The sequence below is a fragment of the Sminthopsis crassicaudata genome, chromosome 2 (genome assembly GCF_048593235.1).
Source record: "Sminthopsis crassicaudata isolate SCR6 chromosome 2, ASM4859323v1, whole genome shotgun sequence".
NCBI lineage: Eukaryota > Metazoa > Chordata > Mammalia > Dasyuromorphia > Dasyuridae > Sminthopsis > Sminthopsis crassicaudata.
The window spans coordinates 236,616,557-236,641,556 of NC_133618.1; the positions used below are offsets into that span (position 1 = coordinate 236,616,557).

Below are 25,000 nucleotides of genomic sequence, written 5' to 3' on the forward strand. Positions count from 1 at the left end.
CCAGTAAAATGCAAGCTCCCCCCCCCCCAAGACCAGAAGTGTTATTTATTTATTTATTTATTTTTGCCTTTGGGGAAAAAAAAGTTTGTTAAATGAAATGATCCTAACATAAGCCATTGCTCAATTTAGGACACAACCCTAAAATGATATTGTCTTCTAAGGAAAAAAAAACAAAAAACATTTTATAGATCACATCCCAGTTTTATATAAACCAGATTGAGAAGATGAATGCTATCTAAATTCAAGATGATATGGTATAAATAGTTTTTTTATATTTCTAATCAAGCTATTTTTGAATATCTAAACTTCACAGGCTTCTAAGTTTTTTGCTTATTACCTCATTGAGATTTGTGAGAAAAGTTTTATTAATGTTTATAAAATGTCAACGGCTTGTACATCTTCATAGCATAAGACCATAGGTTTGGAATAAGAAGGAATTTTAGAGATCTAGTCCAGAGCTTCTTAATCTTTTTCCACTCACAACCCCTATTCACCTAACAATTTTTTATGCAACCCCAGGCATATAAGTATATAAAATAGGTATACAAATCAAATATTTACTGATAAGAAATCATAATTTTATTGCTCCCACATTCAGTTAGGAGACCCCCATATGTGGCCATGACCCACAGTTTAAGAAGTTTTGGTCCACTCTAATCCCCTCTTTCTAAAGATGAAAAGAAAAACTCACAGATAGCAAAAAGCTTATTCTCTAGATTACAAAAGTATCCAGGATCATTGGAACTCAAATTCTCCAATTCTAAATGCAACACTTTTCTTGCTCTACTACAATGCCTTCTTTACTCTTTAAAATTTACATATCCTTAAAAACAATTTTTCCATTCATTCTTCTCATAAAAAAAAAAAAATTGTTCTTAGACATCCCAATCCAGCTTTATTTCACACCATATCACAAGTTGTCTCCGCTCTAGCCATGACTTGTCTACTCATTATCTCATTCTGTGAACATATCCAACATGCTTCTATGTCTTTGCTCATGTCATTCCCCCATGCAGAATATCTTCTTTTCCATCTTTTTAAATTGTTTCCATTCTTCAAGGCTCAGCGTAAGCCCCAGCTCCTCCATCATGATCATTCCATAGAATCACAGATTTAAAGCTAAAAAGGATACTAGAGATAATCTAGTCCAGCATCCCCATTTTAGAGATAAGAAAACTGAGGCCTAAGGAAGGGAAGCAACTAACTCAAAGACACACTAATATAAACTAACATGAAGAATAAGTTGTAGAAGCAGAGTTCAAACCCAGATCTTTTAAATAAAAATTTCTTTCCATTACATTTACCTAGTAATGTTGTTCTACTCCCAACAGAAAGTAAGCTACTTGAGGGAAAAGATTATTTTTCCTTTTTATCTTTATATCCTCAGAACCTAGCATTGTATCTTGGTATATAATATGTTCTCAATAAATGCTTGCTAAATGAAATATCCTACTGATTGGCAAGGAATGGAAAGCAAGAATTTCCCAATGAGTATTTCTGACCTTGCAAATGTTATTTATTTACTTAAAAGTCAATTTCAGCTTGAAATGGTCCCTTCTACTTTTTCATGAATTTCTAAAATTTGAGTAATGAATCAAATATGTAGTTCTTTTACTTTTTGCTCCCAATGTTGGAAAGAGTAGGGATGAAGGAGTACCTGGAGATGGGAGAGAAGAAATGGGAGCTAGAAATTTACCACTGGAGAGATTATCTGATCCCAATAAGAACACATCCAAATGAACATTCTATTTTCAGTTTTATAAGTGAACAAACCTTCTGAACACTAATTTTTAAATAGTTAAAAAAAGGGGGAAGGGATGAAACCTCACAACCAATCACTCAAAGGTTTCTGTTTATTTTCAATATCACAGCACTGCCTAGTAAAACCAGAAAATCCCCTTGTCTGCTTTATTTCTGCCCTGTTTTATACATAATTTGAACTGAGTAGCAGACAGTCCAAAAGCTGAAATTCAGTGGATTGAAATCACTGCCAAATATATATGTGCTTTTTCTTTCAAGATGAAAGCATTTGGTTTTTACTAGTCTTGTCCAGATTCTCATGTCATAAACCATGCAGGTGCAGCTCCAGGACATAGTGTTTGGCCACGTGAAACCCACAATTCTTACCATGACTTAAATCTAATTGATATTTTCAACATTTGTAATGAATCCACATAAAGGAATTGTCCACATTTTCTCCATGTGCCTGAACATCTGTTCTAAGAGACTAAAATGTCAAACCTTTGAATATGAACTCAAAGCAACATAGGTCAGTGGAAAGCCAAACTTAAGCATCATGTGCCCATTTTGATTCTCCTACCACTAACTATGTGCCCTTAGCAAGCTGCTTCTCTGAGCTTCAGTTTCTCTTCTGTGAAACAGAGGTGGCAGTATTTGCAATGTCTAATTCACATGTTATAGGGATTGGATGGTAAATGTAAATTAAAGTGCTTTGTAAATGGTAAATAAGGACAAAAACAGGATCTAAGATTTCATTGATATAAACTTCCAGGAAAGAAAATAAATGCAAGGCACCTTCTCTGCAAGTTAAAAGTCTTAAGAGAATTTCCTAGAATACCATTAAATTAAATGATTTATCTAAGATCATACTAACAATGTATAGAAAAAGTAGGAGCTTTTTCTGGGCTCCTAAGCAAAGTCGCTATCCATTACACTCCATTTCCTCTCTAAATATTAAATGGCACCTCAGAAATGTATTATTACTCGACTTCATATTTCTGGTGTCACAAAAGGATAAAATTTGATTTCTTGGTAATACTTTCATTTCTTGATAATTGCAATGTTACATAATAATTGCATGGTAATTACAATGCCTGGTTATACAATACAATACATAATAATTACAACTTTCTTAGGAGTCTCTTTATATAATAAGAGGGGGGGGAAATCTAGGAAAAGTCTAACTCTGAGAATATTATGTGCAAGTATCTGATAAGGAACATAAGCAGCCAAAGGACTAAATGACAATGGACTCATACATACCACTCTCAGTTGTGATATTATTAGAGCTCATAAAATAAAGAGCTTAGGAAATATTAAAGCCTGATTTTGCAAAACTCCCTTTGAATAGAATAGCAGTTTTGTCCACATAAGGACCACAGCATCCTGTCCCAAAAATAGAAAAAGGAAATATTAGGGACATTGTACTAAGTTACTTAAATCTATGTTTTTTTTTTTTTCATCTCTGCATCTTACCTACTGACCAGCACTATATTAATAAAAATAATTGCCAGTTACAACCCCAAAGACTATCAACCCAATTGGGACATCATGTAACTGAATCTTTTAAGAAGAAAAACTGCTCAAATCTAACTGCTAACTGTATTCTTCCCAAATTTCTTTTCTTCTCCTACAGAACATTTTGCATTCATGGGATTGCATTAAAAAGTAGAATATCACATCTCATCTTTTAGAAAGAAAATTATCTCCTATGTAGTTTCTAACGATACTGCCAAAGACTTTTAAAGCCATGTTGCATTTTCACAACCATAAATGTGAACAGTACAACTACTTGGCAGTTCTCTCCTAGGATGGAGGAAGTTAAAGTAAGAGTAAAATGCAACACACAAGTTCCCCAAGACTATGTTGACCAGGAATCTTAAACACAGAGTGCACAAATTAAGTTTAGCATTACTCTGTTTGCTGTCTATGTTACAATCTGAATCTTCTTTATTCATCAATGTGATTACATATGGGATTAATTTTTTTTATATTTCTCCCACCAGCTGGCATACTGTGCCACACCTAGGAGGTGCTAAGTCAAGGCTTATTGAAGTTGAAGTTTGAACAGTCCTGCTGAAGTGTGCATTTTAAAACTTGTAGGGTTGGGAGCAAGCAATCAATCAAGTATCATTGCTTAATTGCACACGAAGTGCCAAGCACTGTATTAAGCATTAGGGATATGAAACAAAAGATAGTTCTTGACTTCAAGGAACTTACAATCTAATGAAATGGGGATCTTCTACAAATATGAAGGAAAGAAAATACAAGCATTTATTAAACATCTACTATGTACTAGGCACTCTTAATATATAACTCAATTTATCATCATAACAATTTCTGTAAGGTAGGTAGTAGTATTATCCCCAATTTACAGTTGAAGAAACTGAGGTGGACATCAGTTGGGTAAGTTGCCCAAGTTCACATTGCTAGAAAATGTCTGCATCAATATTATGAAGTCAGGGTTGGGTGTTTTTTTTTTTCCCCTAGTGCTCTAACCCCCTAATTATCAACTACTTCAGAGGAGGAGCCCACACTCTAGCAACACGTTTGAGACCTCCAGACTAGCAGATCAGATTTCATCTAAAGTAGGTATTCTTAACTTTTTTTTTTTTTTATCATGGACTCCTTGGGCAGTCTATAAACTATAAACCCCTTCTCTGAACAATATTTTAAATACATTAAATAAAACACTTAGGATTGCAAAGGAAAGCAATTACAGTCAAATAGTTATCCAAGTAATTTTTTTGAAGAAAAGTGCATAGATCCCAGGTTAAGAATCTTTAATCTATACAGATATGAAGACACACCCAGGATTGTTTGTGGTAATTCCAGGTTACCTAGAATAATCAGATGACCTGAATACTTCAACCTCTAAATATTATGGAGAAACAGGAGCTTGCTATATATGTGTGTGTGTGAACATTTAAAGCAATATTTGTTGTTAGGTCAGTGATAGGAAAACCAGATAGATTTGGATAATAAAGAAGAAACTATACCTTCATCCCAAATTCAAAACAGATAAAAATGTTGACTAAATGCTGGGGAAAAACTTTAGAAAACCTCATTAAATATAATTATCTCTGCAAATTTGTGGCCACAAGGAGAAATGCTTTAAGAAGACCATTTCTAATATAATTTATGTTAAATATAGTGATTTAAGATTTGCAAAGTACTTTTTCATCATCTCATTTTCCTTCACAAGAGTCCCAGGAAATAAAAGCTAATATTATTCCTTATTTTAAAGATGAGAAAAATAAAGCAGAGAAAAGTGAAGTAATTTGTTTAAAGTCAAAAAGTTAGTAAGCATCTGAGACTGTATTCAAACTCAGGTCTTCTTGACTTCAGGTCCCACACTCTACCCATTACACCATCAAGCTTACAAAGAGGGACTACAAGCAGTAGTTCTGAACCAATTAAGAATGGGTAACCAGTACTAACCTCCACAGACCCAAATTCCCCTTTCCAGAAGAATGGTTATGATCACATTCTTGTACATGACTGCTGTGAAGCAAAGGTGGGTCATTTAGGATTTAGGATTCAATCTAAGACTCTGGGTAGAAAAAGTATTCAGATTCATACCTGGACCACAGGATGACCTCCTGTGGGAGCTTTGACAGCTCCACGACTTCCCTCTGTCTCATAGTGTGCCCGATGATGGGGCTTTGGCTGTACTTCAATACGCAATTCATATGACCCTGACTGATTAGAAAGAGGCCACTCAAGAGGTGGAAGGGATGCAGTCACTGGAATGCTGAAGGAAATTAAAAACACAAAACAACAGAATATAAAAAACAGAAAGAATCAATGTAAATGTCCCCTTCCCTATCTATACCCCAAATTATCTTGCCTAGGATAAATGCATTTTAAAAAGACTAGCATTTGCCCATCATAATCATGGTATGTTTCAGAGGAGTGTGGAGATATACTATCTTTGTATTGATTTCAGTAGACTGCAAATTCCTCAAGTAGGGCAGGCATTGTATGGTTTTTATCTTTGCATCACTAGTGCTTTGTACACTTAATAAAAGTTTGTTAAATTGATTTGAAAATTTTAAACAGCTTACTGCCTTAAAGAAAACAATTATCCTATTTTTAAATTATACTTTTAGTGTTCTATAATTACTGCAATTTTTTTCTTGGTAAACTTTAAAGTGCTACAAAATGTTGGTTATTATTATTTGCTAATGAGATTTATTTGTGGATACTTTTGATGTTATAAATTAATCATTAGTAAAGGACATTTCTCTATCCCATAGAGCCTGGCACATTGATAGATATTTATTAGCTATTCAGTTAACTTATATCATTGTGTTTTAGAGCTCAAATAGGACTTAGAGATCATTTTACCATGCATGTAGGAAAGTCACAGAAAAGTTAGCAAAAAAGTTAACCAAGGTCACAAAGGTAAGTTAATAAGAGGTAGAGTTGGGTTGAGAATCCATTTCTCCCAAGAGCTATCCCACTGTCCTATAATAAGTATCAGATTAGATTAAGTCTTCCATTTTCAGATCTCTTACTTTCCATCTAAGTGACTTGAGGCATGTCACTTACCCATCCTTTTTTATAAAATGAAGAACTCTTACTAGTTGATCTTTAAAAATCCCTCCCAGCTCTAAATCCTCTGATATTTCAGCTGAGTGAATCCAAGATAATGCACAATATACAGAATAATCCATTCAGAGCAGGATATTTTTTAATGCTATGTTTATTAGAAGCTTGACTATTTAAAGTGTATGGTCTCAGATCTAATTATTGTTTCCATTACTATAGAGCTTAATGGTTTGCCAAGCACTTTCCTCACAACGGTGAGGAAGGTAATGCAGCTATTATTTTAGAGGTAAAGAAATAGAGGTAGAAGGAGATAAAATCCTCAGGTCTTCTACTTGACAGCACTGTGTCTCTTAGGCAATTCAAAATTTATTTCTACCCTCCTTGTTTACAGCATATTGTTGATCTCAGGCATCTGATCAAAATAACACTAGGATTGAATATCCTTTTTTCTTTCTTTCTTTCTACATTTTTTCCTACAAGGATTTTGTTGCTGTTTATTTAAAAAAATAAAAAATAAATAAATAAATCATCTTAAAATGCAGCACAAGAAAGAATAGATTGCAAGGTATGACCATAGATAGCCCACTAGTTCATCTAAGAATATAAGGGTACAAATCCACTCAGTGTCATTTAATTTGGTTCAGGTTGGAGCCATTTGTTACTAAAATATAATACTCAGAATTGGGTCAGACTGACCTTCTACTTGAACCCCAAGCATTTGTCATACATAATGCATAAGGATATCAGTGGTCCTCAAACTTTTTAAATAGGGGGCCAGTTCCCTGTCCCTCAGACTGTGGGAGGGCCAGACTGTAGTAAAAACAAAACTTCACACTCTTTCTCCGCCCCTCATCCCATTTGCCATAACCGGGCTGGCCACATCAACGTCCTCAGGGGGTGCATCTGGCCCTGGGGGCCATAGTTTGAGAACCCCTGGATCCTCTGAGATGGTGTTCTTATAACACTTTCCCCTAGTACATACACTTGTCTTCCCAGCTTACTAGAAAACCCATTTTAATATTTTATCAAATATCATGGCTTCACTAAAGGCAATCCACTTGTCAGAAATGTTTGTAATTCATTATATAAAAATCACAGGGTACTTTGAGTCTCCTTTGTGTACTTCATATGTCCTCTTTCCTATTATAGTTATTTGTGAATGCATCATATCTCCCATAAGACCATGATTTTTTGAAGGGTACAGCTGTGTCTTATTTCATGTTTGTAACTAGCCAGTGTTGTGTGAGTAGTTGTGCTTAATAAATGTTTATTGAATTTGAGTAAACAATGAAAACTGGAGACTTAAGACTAATCAGCATGCAGAGCCATGTTAAAAACACAACTCACCTGCAGATAGGAATGGCAGGAACCAGTTGCTTTGGCCAAGTTGGAGGCACCAATAAAATCGACTCGGGAGCTGAGTTTCTTCTCTCCTCCTGCTCACAAGAGCCGAGATAATCTACATTCGGATAGATGGAGTGCCGTGGCATGCTGGGTTTTTGGGAGGGAACTGGAGATGGGTCAGGGCTGGTTTTCCACATCTTGGAGGGGATGCCACAAGGGGGATCTGTGGTGAGATTGCTCATGGTGTCCATAAGAATGGTGGAGTTGGGCAACTGGGTGCAAGTGACTGAAGGTTCGTCTTCCCTCAGCGAGACGTTGGGCAAGGCTTGTGGAGAGGGGGTCCTAGACTGGTGTGGAGAGGCCGAGGGCAGCTGAGTAGTGAAGAGCTCAGCACAAGAGTACCTTCGCTTCGCACCGGGTGATGAAGACCTGGAGTTGGGACGGGGCGAGGGTGAGTGTCGTCCCAAGTAGGTTTCCTCTGTGATGCTTGTTCGTGGTGACATTATTGGAGAGGTTCTAGGAGAATAATGAGTATGGATGTTTTGTAATTGTGGACAAAGGTCGTCACTAGGGCCATTATTGGGCGAAACACACGGTGATGTGTAGGGAGAGAAATTGGTCTCTGAAATGAAACTTGCCGACGAGCCGCTACTAGCGGGGCTCAAGCAAGGCGGATCCCGGTAGCCCTCAAAGCCAGGGACCGGCAGAGTAAACCTTGGGCTAGCAGTGGCGGAGTTGGGCTGATGCTCTACCAAAAGATCTGTGTCTCTGATGCGGAAGGACCCACCCGACAGTTCGGATGGAGTGATCTCGATCCTAGGACTCAAAGCCGAGGGCCCTACAGGCTTTGCAGGGTCTAGGTAGCATTTTGACCCTATGCTATCTGGCTGTCCGTATTTGCCCATGGGATCTGCAGAGTTACTAGGAGGGGGGGTGAATGGCTTGAGGCCATAATCCAGGACATCATCAGGACATCCAGAGGGTGGGCTGACGATATTATGTGGAGTCGGTTCTTCTGGAAAAAGAAGGGTCTCTTTTAAGGCTATAAAATAGTACTATTGAAGCTGAGCAATCATGGGTTTATTTTTTTTTTTTAATTTTTAAAAAGCAAAACAAGAAAGCCCAAACTAAAACCTTGGTTCATGATGTTACGAAAAATTGATAGCATGAGGTAAGCAGCTTCACACCAGATTTAATGAAGACAGAAAGGAGAGTTTAACCAACTTTAGTGTGTTCTATATGCAACTAAATCAATGGAATCTTACAATGAGAGCATGTCATGTCAGAGCTGGACAGGATGTCAGGGATCTTCCAGCCCACCTCATTCATTTATTTTACAGAAGAGGTTTCAAAGACCCAGAGAGAGCCCCAGCAGACTGAAAACTAAGAGCCGGATTTCCTACAACCCAAATCATTGTGCCTACTTTCATGATGTACCACTTTTTCTTAGGTGGGCTTTGAAAAATGAGGAAGCTTTAGATAAAAAGAAAGGAAACATTCCAGACTAGGGGAACGCAGCAGTACCTGAGATGTGGATTCTCTTTACTATCCTTAGCTGATTTTTGACCCCGGACAATCCCTGAGCCCCATCTCAGGGTCTATGAACAATGATAATAATCATTTTAATAACAATTCGAATTTCTTTTTTAGGCAACTGGGGTTAAGTGACTTGTCCAGGGTCACAAAGCTAATAAGTATTGAATGTCTAAGGCTATATTTGAACTCGGGTGTTCCTAATCCCAAAATCAGTGCGCTATCCACTGCACCACCTCGTTCCCCCACAACTCACATTTCTTAAGAATGCTTTATAGTTTACAAGCATTTGCCTCAATCACTTTTAGAGCTAGATTGCCTAAAGGATGACTGTCATCCCAATTTTGCAATGGAAGAGGAGGAGGAATTAGAAAGTGTTAAATTAAGGTTTTACAATGTGTTAGAGACAGAACAGAAAAGTCCCCAGAACCAATTTTCAGTTTATTCCTTCTCTACCCCCTGCCCCCGCAAAGGAAGGGCCAATGTAGCACATTCCCCACCCTCTGCTCCTCTCACAGAGTCCACCAAAAACCTGTCAAAGTAGTTCAGTTTCAATCGTCTTGTCCTGTCTCTTACATTCTTATTTGACTGTGTATGTTGTGCCTTAGATCCATCGTGGACTATAATCCCTGGAGGTTTGGGATTGGGTCTCTTTAGTATAGTATCTCTCTAACAGAGATGCACAAGGCTTTGTACATATATTGTACTCAACAAACAGTTTCTGAATACCTGAACTAGCAAAATTCAGGGACTTGTGCTTCTGACAAAAAAAAATAAAAAAAAAAAAAAATCTTGGATTATCCAAGATGAAAGAGAACTTTAAAAATATTCATAATAAGCAACAGAGACCAGACCTGTGATCTTTCTGATATAGGGAACTCCTTAATAAGGAACCTCCCTCAATCTATGTAAGTCAGCACCTTCTCAACAACTTAGTCTTAGAGACTTGCTTAGAATATTTAGTGTAAGTGACTTGCATCAAAGGTCACCCAGCCAGTATGTGAGTCAGAGACAAGAACTGAACGCATATCATCATGGTTTCTAGGCCAGCTCTCCTTTATGCAACATTGCCTCTCTTTTAATAAGACTTTGAAAAAAAAATAATGCAGCAAAATCACATTTCTCAATTTGGCATTTGTAAAACACAGTCACTGTTCACAGTAGTCACGCACTCACTCACAGGAGGCTTGTGTGTACAACTTGCTTTTAATACAAAGGTGCATTTGTAGTGTACAACCCTTCCTATAGAGGAATCTCCAACTACCTTAGGATCTTCCTTAGATGATACAGGGAATTCTCTCTATTAAAGGGTCAAATTGCTACCTATTTCCACTCTGGATTAGTCTTGGGAGTACCATTTAGAAGATTCACTCTCAGAAAGCAGTTATCACTCAAAAGAATGGACTGGAAAAAATGACTGGCCCCTTCTCTGTTAAATTTGGAACAAATCAAAACTTATATTAAATCCAGAAGTCTGGAATCCTGTCTTGAGTTCAAGATCAAGACGAATTTCAAATTTCTTAAAAAGAAAAAAAAAAAAAAAAAAAAAAAAAAAAAAGCAAGCCTTCCTGGCAGTTATTAGTTCTAACTTTTGAATCAAGTTAGACCATCAAAGTCAAATCTATGTTTACAATATTCTTAAGACTAGATTGCACAGCTAAAACAAATAACAATACCTTAGATGTGACTTAGTGAATAATTTGGCCTTATCAAAAAAAAAAAAAATTGTTCAGCCTTATCATGAACACACCCTTTGTTGTGCTGAGAAGCAAAATACCTAAAATACTTTCATTAGTACAATTGGAGTGGAAAAATAAATCCTCTTTTACTAAACAAAAATTTTCAAATATTTATATTTGTCTTTGATCCAAGAACTATGGTTTTTTTGTGTGTTTTTTTTTTTGTTTTTTTTTCTTTTTTGGTTTAAATTTCTTGATGGACCTAGAAGCAGGGAGTGAAGATGACATTATAATTTAAAATAATTAAAATTTTGATCCCTTGAGCATTTGACAGTAAACACCATAAGCAAATAGTATATTGATGAAATATTTTCCTAACCAATGATAGTTTGGCTCTAATTTCATTTAAACAATGGTTGTATTCTCCCAAAGATCACATTCACATTCAATATGCCAATATCAAATCACAACATAGCCTCAAGAATCCTTGCCACAAGATTCTCCTGATTAGTTATTTCCCCAATAATAATAATGCCAATTAATATTTATATGGCACTTCAAATTTTGCAAAATGCTTTCCATGTATCATTTGACCCTAACTACAATCCTGTTATTATTATCCCCATTTTGAGATTAGAAAACTGAGGTTGAATAGATTAAATGACTCAGACCAGTGTGTCTGAGAAGTCTGAATGTCTGAGAAGGGATTTGATTCAGGACTTCCCAACTTCCTCGCCAGCATTCTCTCCATTAGTTCCTCCTTCTAGTCAATGGAAGTAAAGGATATAAGCACCAGAAATGAAATAGAAGTGAAAGATCCTTTTCAAAAATAAATATGGTGAGGGTTCTCTATTTGTACAAGAATCTCTTCTCCAAAGAAGATTTTCATTCATCCTTTGCTTAAGATTTCCAGTTAAGGAGAGACCACTATCTCTCAAGGCAGCTTATACTGTTTGGAACAACTCTGTTAGGACATTTTTGGTTGTTTTTTATAGTGGGAATAATGACAAGAAGGCCTACCTCAATGGATGTTATATAAATTCTACATGTTATTATTAATATTAATTGTTATTATTGTGTTTTTTAATATGAAGCCTCAATTAATTTCTCTGCAGCTTTCACCTATTACTACTAGTTCTGTTCTCAGGGGCCAACATAAGAGCAAAAATTAAAGGATGTTATTCCTGTCCTCTTTCTTCAATCACTCCTCACATGGTATGATGGTTGGAGTGCTGGATTTGAAATCAGGGAGACTTGGCTTCGAATCCGCTTCAGATACTTCCTTACTATGTGTTCATAGGCAAGTCAGTCACTTTCTCCTAGCCTTAGGTTCTCATCAAGAAAATCAAACATTTGAACTGGGTTCATATTAAGGTGCCTTCTAACTCTCAACCTATGATGATGATCTCACCAGATTCAAGCTCCTTCCATGCAAGAATCATTTTGGTCATTTTACTTCTACCCTAGTGCTTGGCACATAGTAGGAATATCAATTGGTTGATTGAGAATCATAAAATTTAAAAATTGGAAGGCATTTTTAGTTCAACTTAATATCCCATACATGAATAGTCTCTATAGTATCCCTAACAAATGGCAATTCAGGCTCTGCTTAAATACCTCTAGTGTGAAATAATCATTGCCTTTTAAAACATTCCATCCCATCCCATTGTGAAATTGCTCTAATTGTTAGAAAAGTCATCCATAAAATCAACCAAAATCCACCTCCCTGTGACTTTCAAATGTTAGTCTTAGTTCTGCCTTGTGGATGAACAAAGAGTAATTCATTCATCTTTCCCTATTACTGCCCATCAACTATTTTAAGGCATAGTTTTATCTTTAGATTCAAATTCCATAGTTTTTTCAATGAATCTTCAAAATATATTGTTGGAAACTCCTTTCCCATATTAGTCACTCTGTTTTGGACTCTTCAGATTGCTCATTTTCTTCATAAAACATGGTGCCCATATCTGAACACAACTCTGGTCAGCTGTGATGGGAGCATGCTACCTGAGATATCACATCAGGATTTGTTTGTAACAAGGTTACAAACATGGCCATTCCCAGGTTGAGACTTAGATTTTATTCAGTGGTCTTGGCAGATCTGTGATTTACTCATTGCAGGGATATGGGAAGAAAAACATTTTTGAAGTAAAATTTCATCCTTCCTTGAAATATATCTTATAAGGACATTTCATATACAAGCCTATCCAACCCCCTCAAAAAAAAAAAAAAAAAAAAAAAAGAGGAAGAACATTAACAAAAATAAAATGGCCTGGTCAGCATTTTGGTGATTTCTTTGTCTTCTTTGGCAGGGCGGGCTCCCAGCAAAACTGTTAGGTCAGCAAAGTTTGCCTTTTCTCCAACTCCTAGCCCCATTTCCAAAACCCTATTCATTCAGCTTTGCATTTGTCCTGTCACAGGGGAAAAAAAGCACTCTGACAGATTAATTCATAACCAGGTATTGCAATTTACTTCTGGAATATTCCCATTTGGAAAAAATAAGCTTCAGAATAGCAATACCTTCACCCAAAGGGAGAACTCCATGATAAAATACTTGACTTGGGGCTAGAAATTCTGGGTTAAAAACCTAATTCTTCCACTTAATAAATGTGGGACCATGGACAAATTATCATTTCTTGTTTTCTCACCAGTAAAATGGAGATCATAATATCTATCGCACCTGCTTCACCTAGGTCCTTTGGACTCCTTAAAGAGCTAGAGACTAGTTATCCCATTTATTAGGATAGCATTTCAAGGACTGAGGTGCCTGGCTCTGAGAGATTTTAGGAACTTGCGTACTAGCAAGATTGACTCAAATTAGTAAAATTGATGCCCTTAAAAAAAATTTACCACCTGCCAACAAAGTTAAAACACTGAAACCTATTGTCAAAAGTACAGCAGTAGGGAATGTAGACTCCCTTGGCACTTTTCTTCTGCCATACGTCTCAGCCTTGTCACTCACCCACTGCTGACACGCTGCCAAGTCTGAAGTGGAACTTGACGGCTGGGCTGTGCCAACACAACTACCCAACAGGTCTTTTAGGGCAGGCAGTAAGAGAATAACTTCTCCATCTGCGACTTTGGGGAAGTAGAATGGAGTTACTGAAACAGAAACCTAGCCAGGGAACCTGTATGAAATGTTCATTTAATTTTTTTTTCTTTCCTGGTGCCATGAGATGTTTAATGACTTAAGGTGTGGAGGCTGTGCTTTCACATATGTGCCATTGCTCAGGCTCTGCTCCATGTCTCTGCAAAGAAAAGGGTGCCATTTGATAAAGAACCAAGCTCCATCTACATTCCTGGATTGTGCCCATCCAAGTCCTGAGGTGGTCTGACCCTCCTCAATTGGTGAGATCACATCCCAAGATGGTATGGAGTCTTAAGCTCTGGGTTTGAGACATCACAGTCTGTTACTGTGGAAACGATTATGATGCCACAAATGCAGCATTGTGGCTTTACAGCAGAAAGAAACAGGAGAAGATGGAGTGCAAGAAAGCAAATCCTGCCTTCAGCACCAATGTGTCTCGTAATTTCCTGAGCAAACGGACTGAAAGAAATCACAAAAAATTTGAGGAAGGTAAATGGATTTTTCATCTGGTCTATTCATTTCCCCTATATGAAAGGCCCTCTTTTAAAAGACTGCCAGTTGCCTTTAAATAACAAGTTTTAAATTCACTGCATCTCCTAGAGGTACTCCCACTGAAACTGTAATGGGTTTCTTAATGATCAATGAATCATCAAGTATCAGCAATAGCTGAGAGGCCTGCCAAATACACACACACAGCATCTATGGTAGGTTATTGTAATATATCATGTAAATACACAAATATATGGATATGGGGGAGGTGGTATGATGTAATGGATAGAGAGGTAGTCTCCTCAAATGAGATATTTATAAAGTACTTAGCACTGATTCCCATCCCTCTATTTTAAAAGCTCTGTGGAGTTTAGAAGAGTCTAGTATAAATACTTAGTAATTATAATTTTTAGACATTTCTCCAATGAGTCAAATATCTTGAGTCATAAAAGTACCTGCAAGTGATGCAGATTGGTTTATGTTGGAAAACTGGAATGGCTGGAATAGTAGTTTTAACACACAAACAGACATGAGGTCTGGAGCAACTGTTTTTAGAGGAAAGCATTTCAAAGAATCTACAAACAAAATCAAACTAGTAAAAGACAAAATTTTGAAAAAGCTCAGCTGGCAGTGACAGAGTCTAGTCTTTGCTCATGAACTAGAATAGAAAGAAGGATCACTTGTTTTGGAGCTGTACTATGGGGAAGTTATGTCATTTAAAAAGTTCTGTCTATATAACCATAGCTAACATTTATATAGCAGTATAAGGCTTGCACAGTACTTTACATATATTAGTTATTCTGATCCTCACGATAATGCTGTGAGTTGGTAAGATAGTTGCCATTACTACTACTATTTTACTGATAAGGAAACTGAAGCTGAGAGAAATTAAATGACTTACCTAGAAATCATATAACAGTCATAGAGTCCAACATATTATATGCTTTAATGGTACCAAACTCAAATAGAAATGTGTCCTTGTAGATCACATATTGACTTTATTTTAATTGTTAATTTTTTTTTTATTTAGCAAGGCAGACTTACCCAAAAATCACACAAATAATAAGTGTTAATTGTCTGAGGTCGCATTTGAACTCAGATCCTCCTGACTTCAGGATCAGTGCTCTATCTAGCTGTGCCATCTAGCTGCCCTTTTTTATTATTTTTAAAAAAACATTTCCCAATTACATTTTAATCTAGTTCAGTCCATAGGAGTTTTACAGGTGAGTTTGACACCTCTTTTTATTCATTCATTTCAATTATGTCTGACTCTTCATACCCCATTTGGGGTTTTCATAGCAAACACACTAGAGTGGTTTGCCATTTTCTTCTCCAGCTCATTATACAGATGAGGAAACTGAGGCAAACAGGGTCAATGACTTGCTCAGGCTCACACAGTAAGTGTCACAGGCTAGATTTGAACTTATCTTTCTCACTCCAGGTCTGGTGCGCTATCCATTGTACCTGACACTTTTATGCTTTATCTTTTGCCTGCCTATTTTAAGTCTAATATCAAAGCAATCTTTTGCTTTCCTAATGCACATATCTTCATCACACATTTGGGCGTTTGCCTTCAACCCAACCCCCTGCCACTAGCCAAATTGTGGAGAACTATATCTGACTTATTTCTGCATCTTTCTAAGGACTAAATAACAGGGCCTTGCACATATAGTAGAAGCTTAATAAGTGTGTTTTGGATGAATGAATGAAGAAAGGGATTTCTTTTAAGACTCAGAATATCAGGACAGAGGTCAAATTGCAAGAGAAGAGAGCCAAGAGCAGTGATACATCTCAGTATCCTGGCCAGATTCAGGCCCACCTCATTAAGCAAGCATAGGAAAGGGCTTTGAGCTTTGGAAGTATGTTGAAATATATTTTCAGTGGTTGAAATGTATTTCCAATGGGAAGAAATTGATCAAGCTTCAGTGACAGAGCTTGTAACAACTAAATCCATCGGAAAAGGGTAAGAAGACCTGAAAAATAGAAAGAAAATCCTACTGTGTTGGAAGGCAATGGACACCCCACACATTCCTACACAGCAGACCCTGGCAGACCAGCAGAACTCCTGCTGCTAAACTGAGCTGAACAAAAATGGTTTGTTTCTTTTTACTATTAAGAAGCTTCTCAGCAGAGATCCCTCTGGATTATTCAGAAAGACACACTTACTGCCTTACTGACTATTGAACCACTTGGCATTCTCCACAAGTGTGACTTCCCTATTTTGTGAAGTCAAGTTAAAATCCAAATTTGGGGTTTGTTTATTTTTTTCCACACTTTCTCCCCACAGCTTTTGTGTCAGAACCATGTTCCTGTTGTCTTGGGCACACGTAAGCAGTGGTCACTGCCAACCTGAATTAATGACATTCCTTTCCTTGCCATAGCAACCAGGATGATCTCATTGACTACAGATCTCAGTCTCGGGCCTGAAGGGCCACTCCTATATGATTAGGCCCCGCTTAATAAATGGACCACGTGTTCACTTTAAAATAACTACTACAGAAGCTAAACAGTAGATTCATAGATTTGGATTTAGAGGCCATCAAGATCAACCAACTAATTTTACAAATGAGGAAACTGAATCCCAAGGGGGGGTTAAAATATCTTACTCAGGGTCACAAATTATTAAGAATCTGAAGGAGGATTTAAATTCAGGTCTTCCCAACTGAACACAGCACTTTATCCATGATACCACCTTTCTTCTCCATTTGCCTCTAGCTCTTTGCTGGTATGCACAGGCTGGTTCAGTAGCTTGCTTCAGTAGGGATGTTTCTAAGTGCTTAACTGAGAAGTCCTCTTTCTTCTAACGGGAATGTTCAACAAGAAGTGAGAGTATTAAAAAACAAATAGGAACAGCTAGCACATGTTTTAAACAAAAGAGGTAGATGTTGGGTTCCTTCACACACATACCCTAAATCCTAAAGCCCAATTAAGATCTTAGATTTTGAAGTGCTAGTGGAGAGCATTCAAATCAATCAAATCACTTAACTGAGAACCATACAGCTCAAGTGACTTGCTCAAGGTCACATAGTAAGTGTTGGACAGACAGAATTTGAACCTGGGATCTCCCTGCTTTCAAGAACTATACTTTAAATGAATGCACCACAATATCACATTTCATCATAGGATCATCTCCAAAACAATTTTTATTTTAGCAAGAGAATCAGACTGCAAGTCAAAAGGCCTAGATTCAAATCCTTACTCTAAACCATTCTAGCCTTTTTTCTGTGAATTTCTCACTTCTGAGAAACCCAGTTTCCTGTTTGCAAAATGTAGCTCATGCCACTTGGCTTTGCCTATTTTGTGAGATTGAGTGACTATGATAATGATAATCCTATGTGCTAGACACCATGCTAAGTAATTTACAAATAAAATCACATTTGATTCTCACAACAATCCTAAGAGGTAGATACTATAATCTTTTTTTTTCCAGAAGAACTGAAACAAACTGAGATTAAGGGAATTGCCCAAAATTACAAAGCTAAGAAATGCCCTGGTAATCCTGACCCCAAATCCATCACTTGAATCGCTACGTTATCTAGCCAGAAAGTACTATGTAAAATCAAAAAGGACTATTATTTTAAACACTCCCATCATCAATCATTCCTATTATGTTTGGTAGTTTCCTTTTTGTTTTTCTGTCTCTTAATTCAAAAAATTGGAAACAATCCATTCAATTCTGGTGTTCCAGCATCATGGAACTGCCCACTGAAAATATATACCTGCTAAGATGCTCTGATTCTGATTTGAATAAATAGCAACAACCAGAAAGATAAGCAACTCTCAGGAATGAAATATATTCTTTATAGTAAATAAATTTGAATTTTGGAATTTTGTTGTTGTTGTTATTGATGATAGGGTGGGTGGGGATGGGGGGGGGAGAGGGAAGGGAGAAAGGATAGCATGTTTTCTCTTAGCTTCATCAGTCTACAATCTGGTAGAATTCTAATCTCTAAGTCAGCTTCCCCACAGAAACCTAAGTTGCATTGTCATTGAATCTACTTCCTGTGCCAGGGAAGAAAGAAAAAGAGAATTATCTTCCTTCGGAGAGCCACAGAATCACACATCATTTCCAAGACAGGCTTCATTTGGTCCCATGTCAAAAGCCACCAACAGGCCTCTCAATGACTATCTGAGGAGATGGGACACTTTTGGACAACAGGAACCAAGTCATCTGAAAGTGGGAGCCAAGTTATCACAAAGGAACTCCATTCATATGCTATACGGGATGAAAGACTTTCTTTTCACCTTCTTCCATACCCAACCAAGTAAAAGCCCACAATTCTATGGCACTATTAAGCAGAATATAATTTAAAGATAGAACCAGATGCATTTAGAGACTGAACAACTTGTATTTACAATCCCATCCAAGAACTCAAGTCAAGAGTCATGACTTTGTATATAGAGGGGGTACTTGTTATTACAAATGTTTCCAAATTTTCTTAAGGTGTATGTGATAGGTTCATTTATTCCTTCTCAAAGGTTTTTTGTCACAGTGACAACTCATTTAAAATACCAAAATCCCAGCTAAAGTTCATACCTTAAAGATTTATCTGCAAATATCTTAAGTTATCAGTTAACTAAGAATGGATTCAACTCGTAGCACTACAGAATATTAGAGCAAGAAAAAAACCTTAATCTATAGAATGTTAAAGTTGGATGAGATCTGAGAACATGAAATATAAAAATCATCTCTAATCCAACTTTCTTATTTTACAAAAATGAAAACTAACACCTCAAAGCCAATTAGAGGTATAAATAGACCTGAAATTTAACTCTCTCTCCTCTTTACATCAAACTGAAGATTTATGCTATCCAAATACTCCTCACTTTGTTAAACATCTCTTTCTTGGCCTCAATTCTCACTAAATGAGGATCTGGCCTATTTAGGGTCAGGATGTGTGTAACCCCAATCAACAGCTTGTTTTCTTTCTTCTTTGTTAGTTGAACTGTACAAGAAAGAAGTCATAGGCTAGTTGAGGTCAAAGGAGTTCAAAGCCCAAAGGTATTTTTCTTCTTATAATATAAATGGGACTTAGGGTATCATTTGGGTCAAATGATCATTTCACAGATGAAGCCCAGAGAAATGAAGGAATGGATCAAAGCCACATAGCCAATACATGTCAGAACCAGGTTTTGAACTGAATTTTTAAAAAAATACAGTTCTAGTATATTTTCTGCTGATCCATGATGCCTCTCTCTATATACAGAAACCTAATTTTTGTGGAGCTCAACTATGTGGTGAGTTACATGGTTATTGTCATAGATGTGATCAGGGTTTACTGAGCCACTAGTGGAGAATGGCCATTTCAAGCTGATTGAAGAGAAGAAACTTGGGCCACAAGCTCTTTCCTAAATGCTTAGAAATGCCCTACAGAAGGCAAAATCTGGTTCACACAATTGCATGATTGTTTCCATGATTCCCTTCCCATCATTATCAATGAAGAGGCTGTCACTAGAAACTATCTTTCCAGGCAAAATGTAAAGTCCTAATAATTAGAAGAAGCTCACTCAACATGTGGAATTTGCTGGTCAAAAGAACTTTATTCTGTTCAATAAAGGATGAATTTTGAATTGATCAGTTCATAGGTTTAGAGCTAGAAAGGACCTTAGAAATCAACTACCATCCAATTCAAAAGGAACTCCACTGACTGCCTATTGACTTAGAAAACCACTAGTTAACATTATATTACATTGTACTTGTATATATTTTGTCAAGCATTTCCCAAGTACATTTTAATCTGGCTCAATTCTATTTGGGAGTTTGGAGGCAGGTGTTAAGAGTGATACCTCTGATTTAGTTTGACAGCATCTTTTTACAAATGGAAAAATTAAATCCAAAAGACATCAAGTGTTGAGTCTAAAATTATTTATATAGTAAGTAACTGTGAGATTTAGAATCCAAGCTCAGGTTTTTCTGGTTGAAAATCAAGTACTTTTTCCATTATACCAATTATTTGAGCATTGTGTTTTCAAAGCTCAAAATGTAATCAAAGATTAAACTTTCAAAGAATACAAATTTTAATAGTGAAAAGCTGTAGAAATTATTAGTGGTAAGCTGAATTTTGGCATCCAAAAGTAGAAAATAATGAATTATTATGCTAGGTGAACATTCAAGTATTAATAATCTTGAAATCTCAATAGAGCATTTAAGAATTCATTTAAATTTCTTAAAGAAACTGTATTGCATGTCTGGTTACAATTACATAACATTAAAATATTTGTAATTTGTATTTTCTAAAAGATGAAATTTAGTTTAATCCATAAATTTCATATATATATATATATATATATATATATATATATATATATATATATATATATACACAAAAGAGAGATTATTTCATTTCATTATTTATTTCACCTAATTGCTCCTTTGAAACTTTACTTATCAAATTCAGCCTGTTGATGATAACATTTTAATATAATACTACAGGTGGTTAATGTACCTGTTAGGAAATAGCTTATCCAGAGTGAAACTACTTTAAAAACTCCTAAAATTTATAATGGTGAATTTTCAAATTATAAATTGTAGCTAAGACTGCAAACTAGTGGGCAGCAAACCAAACCATTGCTTCTAAAGCATTAAAAACAATGCTACTGAAATAAGCATTAAGTTTTGATCTGTGATATTAGCATCCGAAATATAAAAGAAAGTGGAATTATAGATTGAAAGGTTGGAAAAAATCTTAAAGTAAATATACAACTCCCTCATTTTGCAGATGAGAACTAGAAAGGTGAAAACATTTGCTAGGGTCAGCCAATAAGTAGTAGAGTTGGGATTTGAACTTTCTAACTCCAAATCCCACAGTCTTTCCAGTATACCATACTCTTCCCTGACTCAGACATATAAACCACAATGTCTGATTAACAGTATAAATGCATGTTTAAGCTGGAAAAGAAAGCGCCTTTACTTCAATGCCTTCATCTTGCAAATGAAGAAACTGTCTCAGAAAAGAGATCACCAGGATCAAACCATTAGTTAGTAAAAAACATTACACTTGAACTTAGGTCTCTTGACTCACGCACATATCAGCATATTTTCTTTTATTACAACATATTGTCCTTTTTTATATGTATTCACAATGTGACAGAAGAGTGATACAAGAAGATATGAATTATCTGGAAATTAACTGCCTAATCTGAATCAAAGACAAGACAGCTTAACCAACTCTGAAGGGTGGAGGTGGAGTATGGACCTGTAGTTTCACTGGTATAGGGTACTAACAGATGAAAAAACTTCCTCTTTTAAAGCATATCAGCATCTTCTCTAAGAACCAATGCTCTTAGAAGAATATCTAGATTGAAACTTCTTAAATTGTGGGTCACAACCCTACATGGGATCATATAACTAAATGTGGGAGGTCATGAAAAATTTGGCAACAGTAAAAAGTTTTTGAATTCTGTATCCTGCAGTATCAAATATTCCACCAAGATTTAATTCTTTTATGTAAAAATAAACACACACATCTAAACATACAAATTTGCTTTTATTTTTAATAAAGAGTAAAATTATAGCATGTATGTTTATCAAGAAATTGTTTTAAAATAAATTTCTTTATGATTTAGTATATTTAATTTGCATACCTATTTCATATACCTATATATCTGGGGTCATATAAAAATTTCTTGACCAAAAAGGGATTAGTAATTTGCTTAGAGTCATCTACATAGTATATCAAAGTCAGAACCTAAATCCTTAACCTGAATCCAAGTCTTTCTGACTCTGAAATCAGCTCCCTACTATGCCATGCTGCCTTTCGTATGTGTGTATATAAATATATATATGCATATGCATATATATATATGATTTATAGCACTATTATTTGCTATATTTGGGATGAAAGAACTAATAAGTCAGCTAAAGAGCATGCATATATAAAAGAATTAGAGCTCTAATCTATTTTTCAGAATATTTAAAATTAATCTTCCAAATGTAAAATCATCTAGTTAATCCCCATTTTAAATGAGACCAAACTTAAAATAGTTGAGAGGCAACATGCCATAGTAAAATATTATAAAGTACTGCATTTAGAAGCAAGAAAAGCATTTCAGACATTGGGTATTTTTGTGACAATAAACACAGTTTCCTTATCTGTAAAATTAGAATAATAATAATAATAATAGTGTCTGGCTGTCAGGCTAATATATATTAGCAGTTATAACCATTACTCTAAATACAGTGTTTTGACCCTGGTAGGTGTTTAATAAATCTTTGCTGGATTGAATCAGATCCTATGCAGAAATGTGATTTCTAGGAAAGTCCACTTCTCCCTAGTCAAGAAAAACTTTGAGTTATTTAACATAAAAGCCATATGATCATAATAATCACAAAGAAATAGGTTCAAGTCCTGCTTCTGACACAAATAAGTTGTGTGACCTTGGGCAAGTAATTTACTTTCTGCATTCTAAGCGACTCTGTAAGCCTACATATTGCAGGAAAGATACCAATCTGCATGTATATATGTATACATAACATACTAAATTTCTGCAGTGTACACATGTCCATAGTTATGACTAAAGCTCTAAATATTTCTTATAAACAACATCATGGTTTGAGATGAAGCCCCAAAACAAAGAGAAGCAACAACCACATGGAATTGAAGAGTCTAAGAAGCTGAAATGGCCACAGCCCTTCCGGAGAATCAACATGTGCAACTGGATGAAAGCTGGCACTATAGTCCCTGCAACAATATTGGAGAAGCTGGACATCTGGAGCAATTTACTCCAGACTCACACTCTTTCCACTCTAGGATCCAGGCTCTCATATTCTGTGACTACAGATACCTGCCATTTTCTAGCACTTGGGGGTATATGGTAGTGGCAATGCTTAAACAGATCATTCCTTCATCTGATCTCATAACATTCTGTATTATTAAACATTTATCATATTTAAATATGTGTTATAGTGTATTTTTATACATGCCATCCCCATCCTATTAAAAGACTCATTTATTCCTGTGTATCTCTAGTACTAATACAATGTTCTTTACTTAATAGGAAACTCGATAAACATTTGCTGAATTAATTTCAGAATCCTCCCCAGGTATGTTTTAGAAACCAAGGAACCAGACAGCAGGGTTGTCAATCCCATAACCCATTTGCAAAGGAAAAATGTTTAGAAAACATCTTCCATCAAGATCTGCTCTGAAATGATTCCACACAGAATCTACCCAATGCATATTAGTAAGCCCCACTGATTGCAGATCTGGGAGGGAGGTTAAATAGTTTTCTACATAACATACTTTAATCGTGGTAAATGAAAAGACCACTGACTTTGGCTTGGACTTTTTGCAGATTCTCAATGTTATCTTTTCAAAGTAAAGGATGCTCTCCAGATTGCAACTTTAGAATTTGTTTTTCTTCACATGCTAATTATTTCCATCCTTGGCTAAAACAAAATTAATAGCAATTACCATTTCCACACATTTGACTGATGGCAAAGGGACCAGAGAGATAACTCCCAGAATAGAATGGATGTTGATAATGGAAAAAGTAAACTTTCTCTTACTTTTTCCATTATCAACATCCATTCTATTCTGAGAGTCCAGTTTCTCTATTTGCAAAGTGAAGATGGGGGACTAGGTTGATGGTTCTCATATTTTTTTAAATCTTAGGACACTTTTATATTCTGAAAAATCATTTAGTACTTCTCTCAAATAGTTTTTCTTTTGCGGATTAAATCTATAGATATTTACCATAAAACATTTTTTAATTATTATGAAAATAGTTTTCACCTATTAGAATCCCTGAAAGAGTCTCAGGGACATCCAGAAGTTTCCAGACCACACTTTGAGAACTGCTGGACAAAATGGACTCTTTCAGCTTTGCAGTTCTATATTCTAAAATTGCTTCCAGCTCTGAAGATCTGAGCCTTTTATTAAGCACCTGCCGTGTTAAGTGTTAACAGGGGATAAGGAGACAGAAGGCAACCGCTGCTCTCAAGAAGCTCTGTAGCCAGTTTGATTGAGCACTAACTCTACCCACCAGAAGAAAAACAAACAGAAGTATGTGTGAAAGATTTGTTCCCCTACTGAAAAGATTTCTACTGAAATCATTACACACTGCCAGAAAGCATGCTTCAAAAACCTGTCACAATCTTAAGCTGGTCAATATTATCAAACATAATAAGCCTCCTCTTCTCAAAGAGCTTTTAAATCAACTCTTTCAGGGAAACTTGTTAATTAACAAGACCCAAAGATGATACCTCCCCTCGATCTACTGAACTCTTATGCTTGTATAGTGTGACCATCCGAGTTTAGCACCTAGCAAAAAGTGGGAAAGTCCCCCTGACTCTAATTACAGCACTGCGGGAACAGACCAATTATCCATCCTGAGGGAGAGCAAATTGCTTTTTTTTTTTTTCTTTCTTTCTTTTTTTTTTTTTTTTTTTTTTTTGAAAGCCTTAACACAAGGCTGGCCCCCATCATCAAGGGAGGAAGAATGCCACTGCACAAACAATTTAAGAAGTTAGCTCATCACTCTCCACTCACTGATTTGAATGATACAAGCAGCCACAGAGCATAGGAGGAAATGGGCTGGCCTCAAAACAACTAAGGAAAACCACCTTTAGAAC

At 36.1% G+C, this 25,000-nt stretch overlaps 1 protein-coding gene and 1 long non-coding RNA gene across 11 annotated transcripts in view; one reads left to right on the forward strand and one right to left on the reverse strand.

Annotated features, from left to right (window-relative positions):
* NFATC2 (nuclear factor of activated T cells 2) overlaps positions 1 to 25,000 on the reverse strand; it is a 274,601-nt gene that overhangs the window by 233,787 nt on the left and 15,814 nt on the right. For 7 of the 10 annotated variants that reach the window (XM_074288608.1, XM_074288604.1, XM_074288610.1 and 4 more), the window contains exons 2-3: positions 7,642 to 8,653; positions 5,323 to 5,494 (exon numbers count right to left, since the gene is read on the reverse strand). In XM_074288608.1, the coding sequence (XP_074144709.1) occupies positions 5,323 to 5,494; positions 7,642 to 8,653 (1,184 nt within the window). The remainder of the gene's footprint in view (positions 1 to 5,322; positions 5,495 to 7,641; positions 8,654 to 25,000) is intronic. The other 3 variants (XM_074288612.1, XM_074288611.1, XM_074288603.1) reach the window with 2 other exon arrangements.
* LOC141555610 (uncharacterized) overlaps positions 14,339 to 25,000 on the forward strand; it is a 28,905-nt gene continuing 18,243 nt past the window's right edge. The window contains exon 1 of the long non-coding RNA XR_012486277.1: positions 14,339 to 14,427. This is a non-coding gene — a long non-coding RNA (uncharacterized LOC141555610). The remainder of the gene's footprint in view (positions 14,428 to 25,000) is intronic.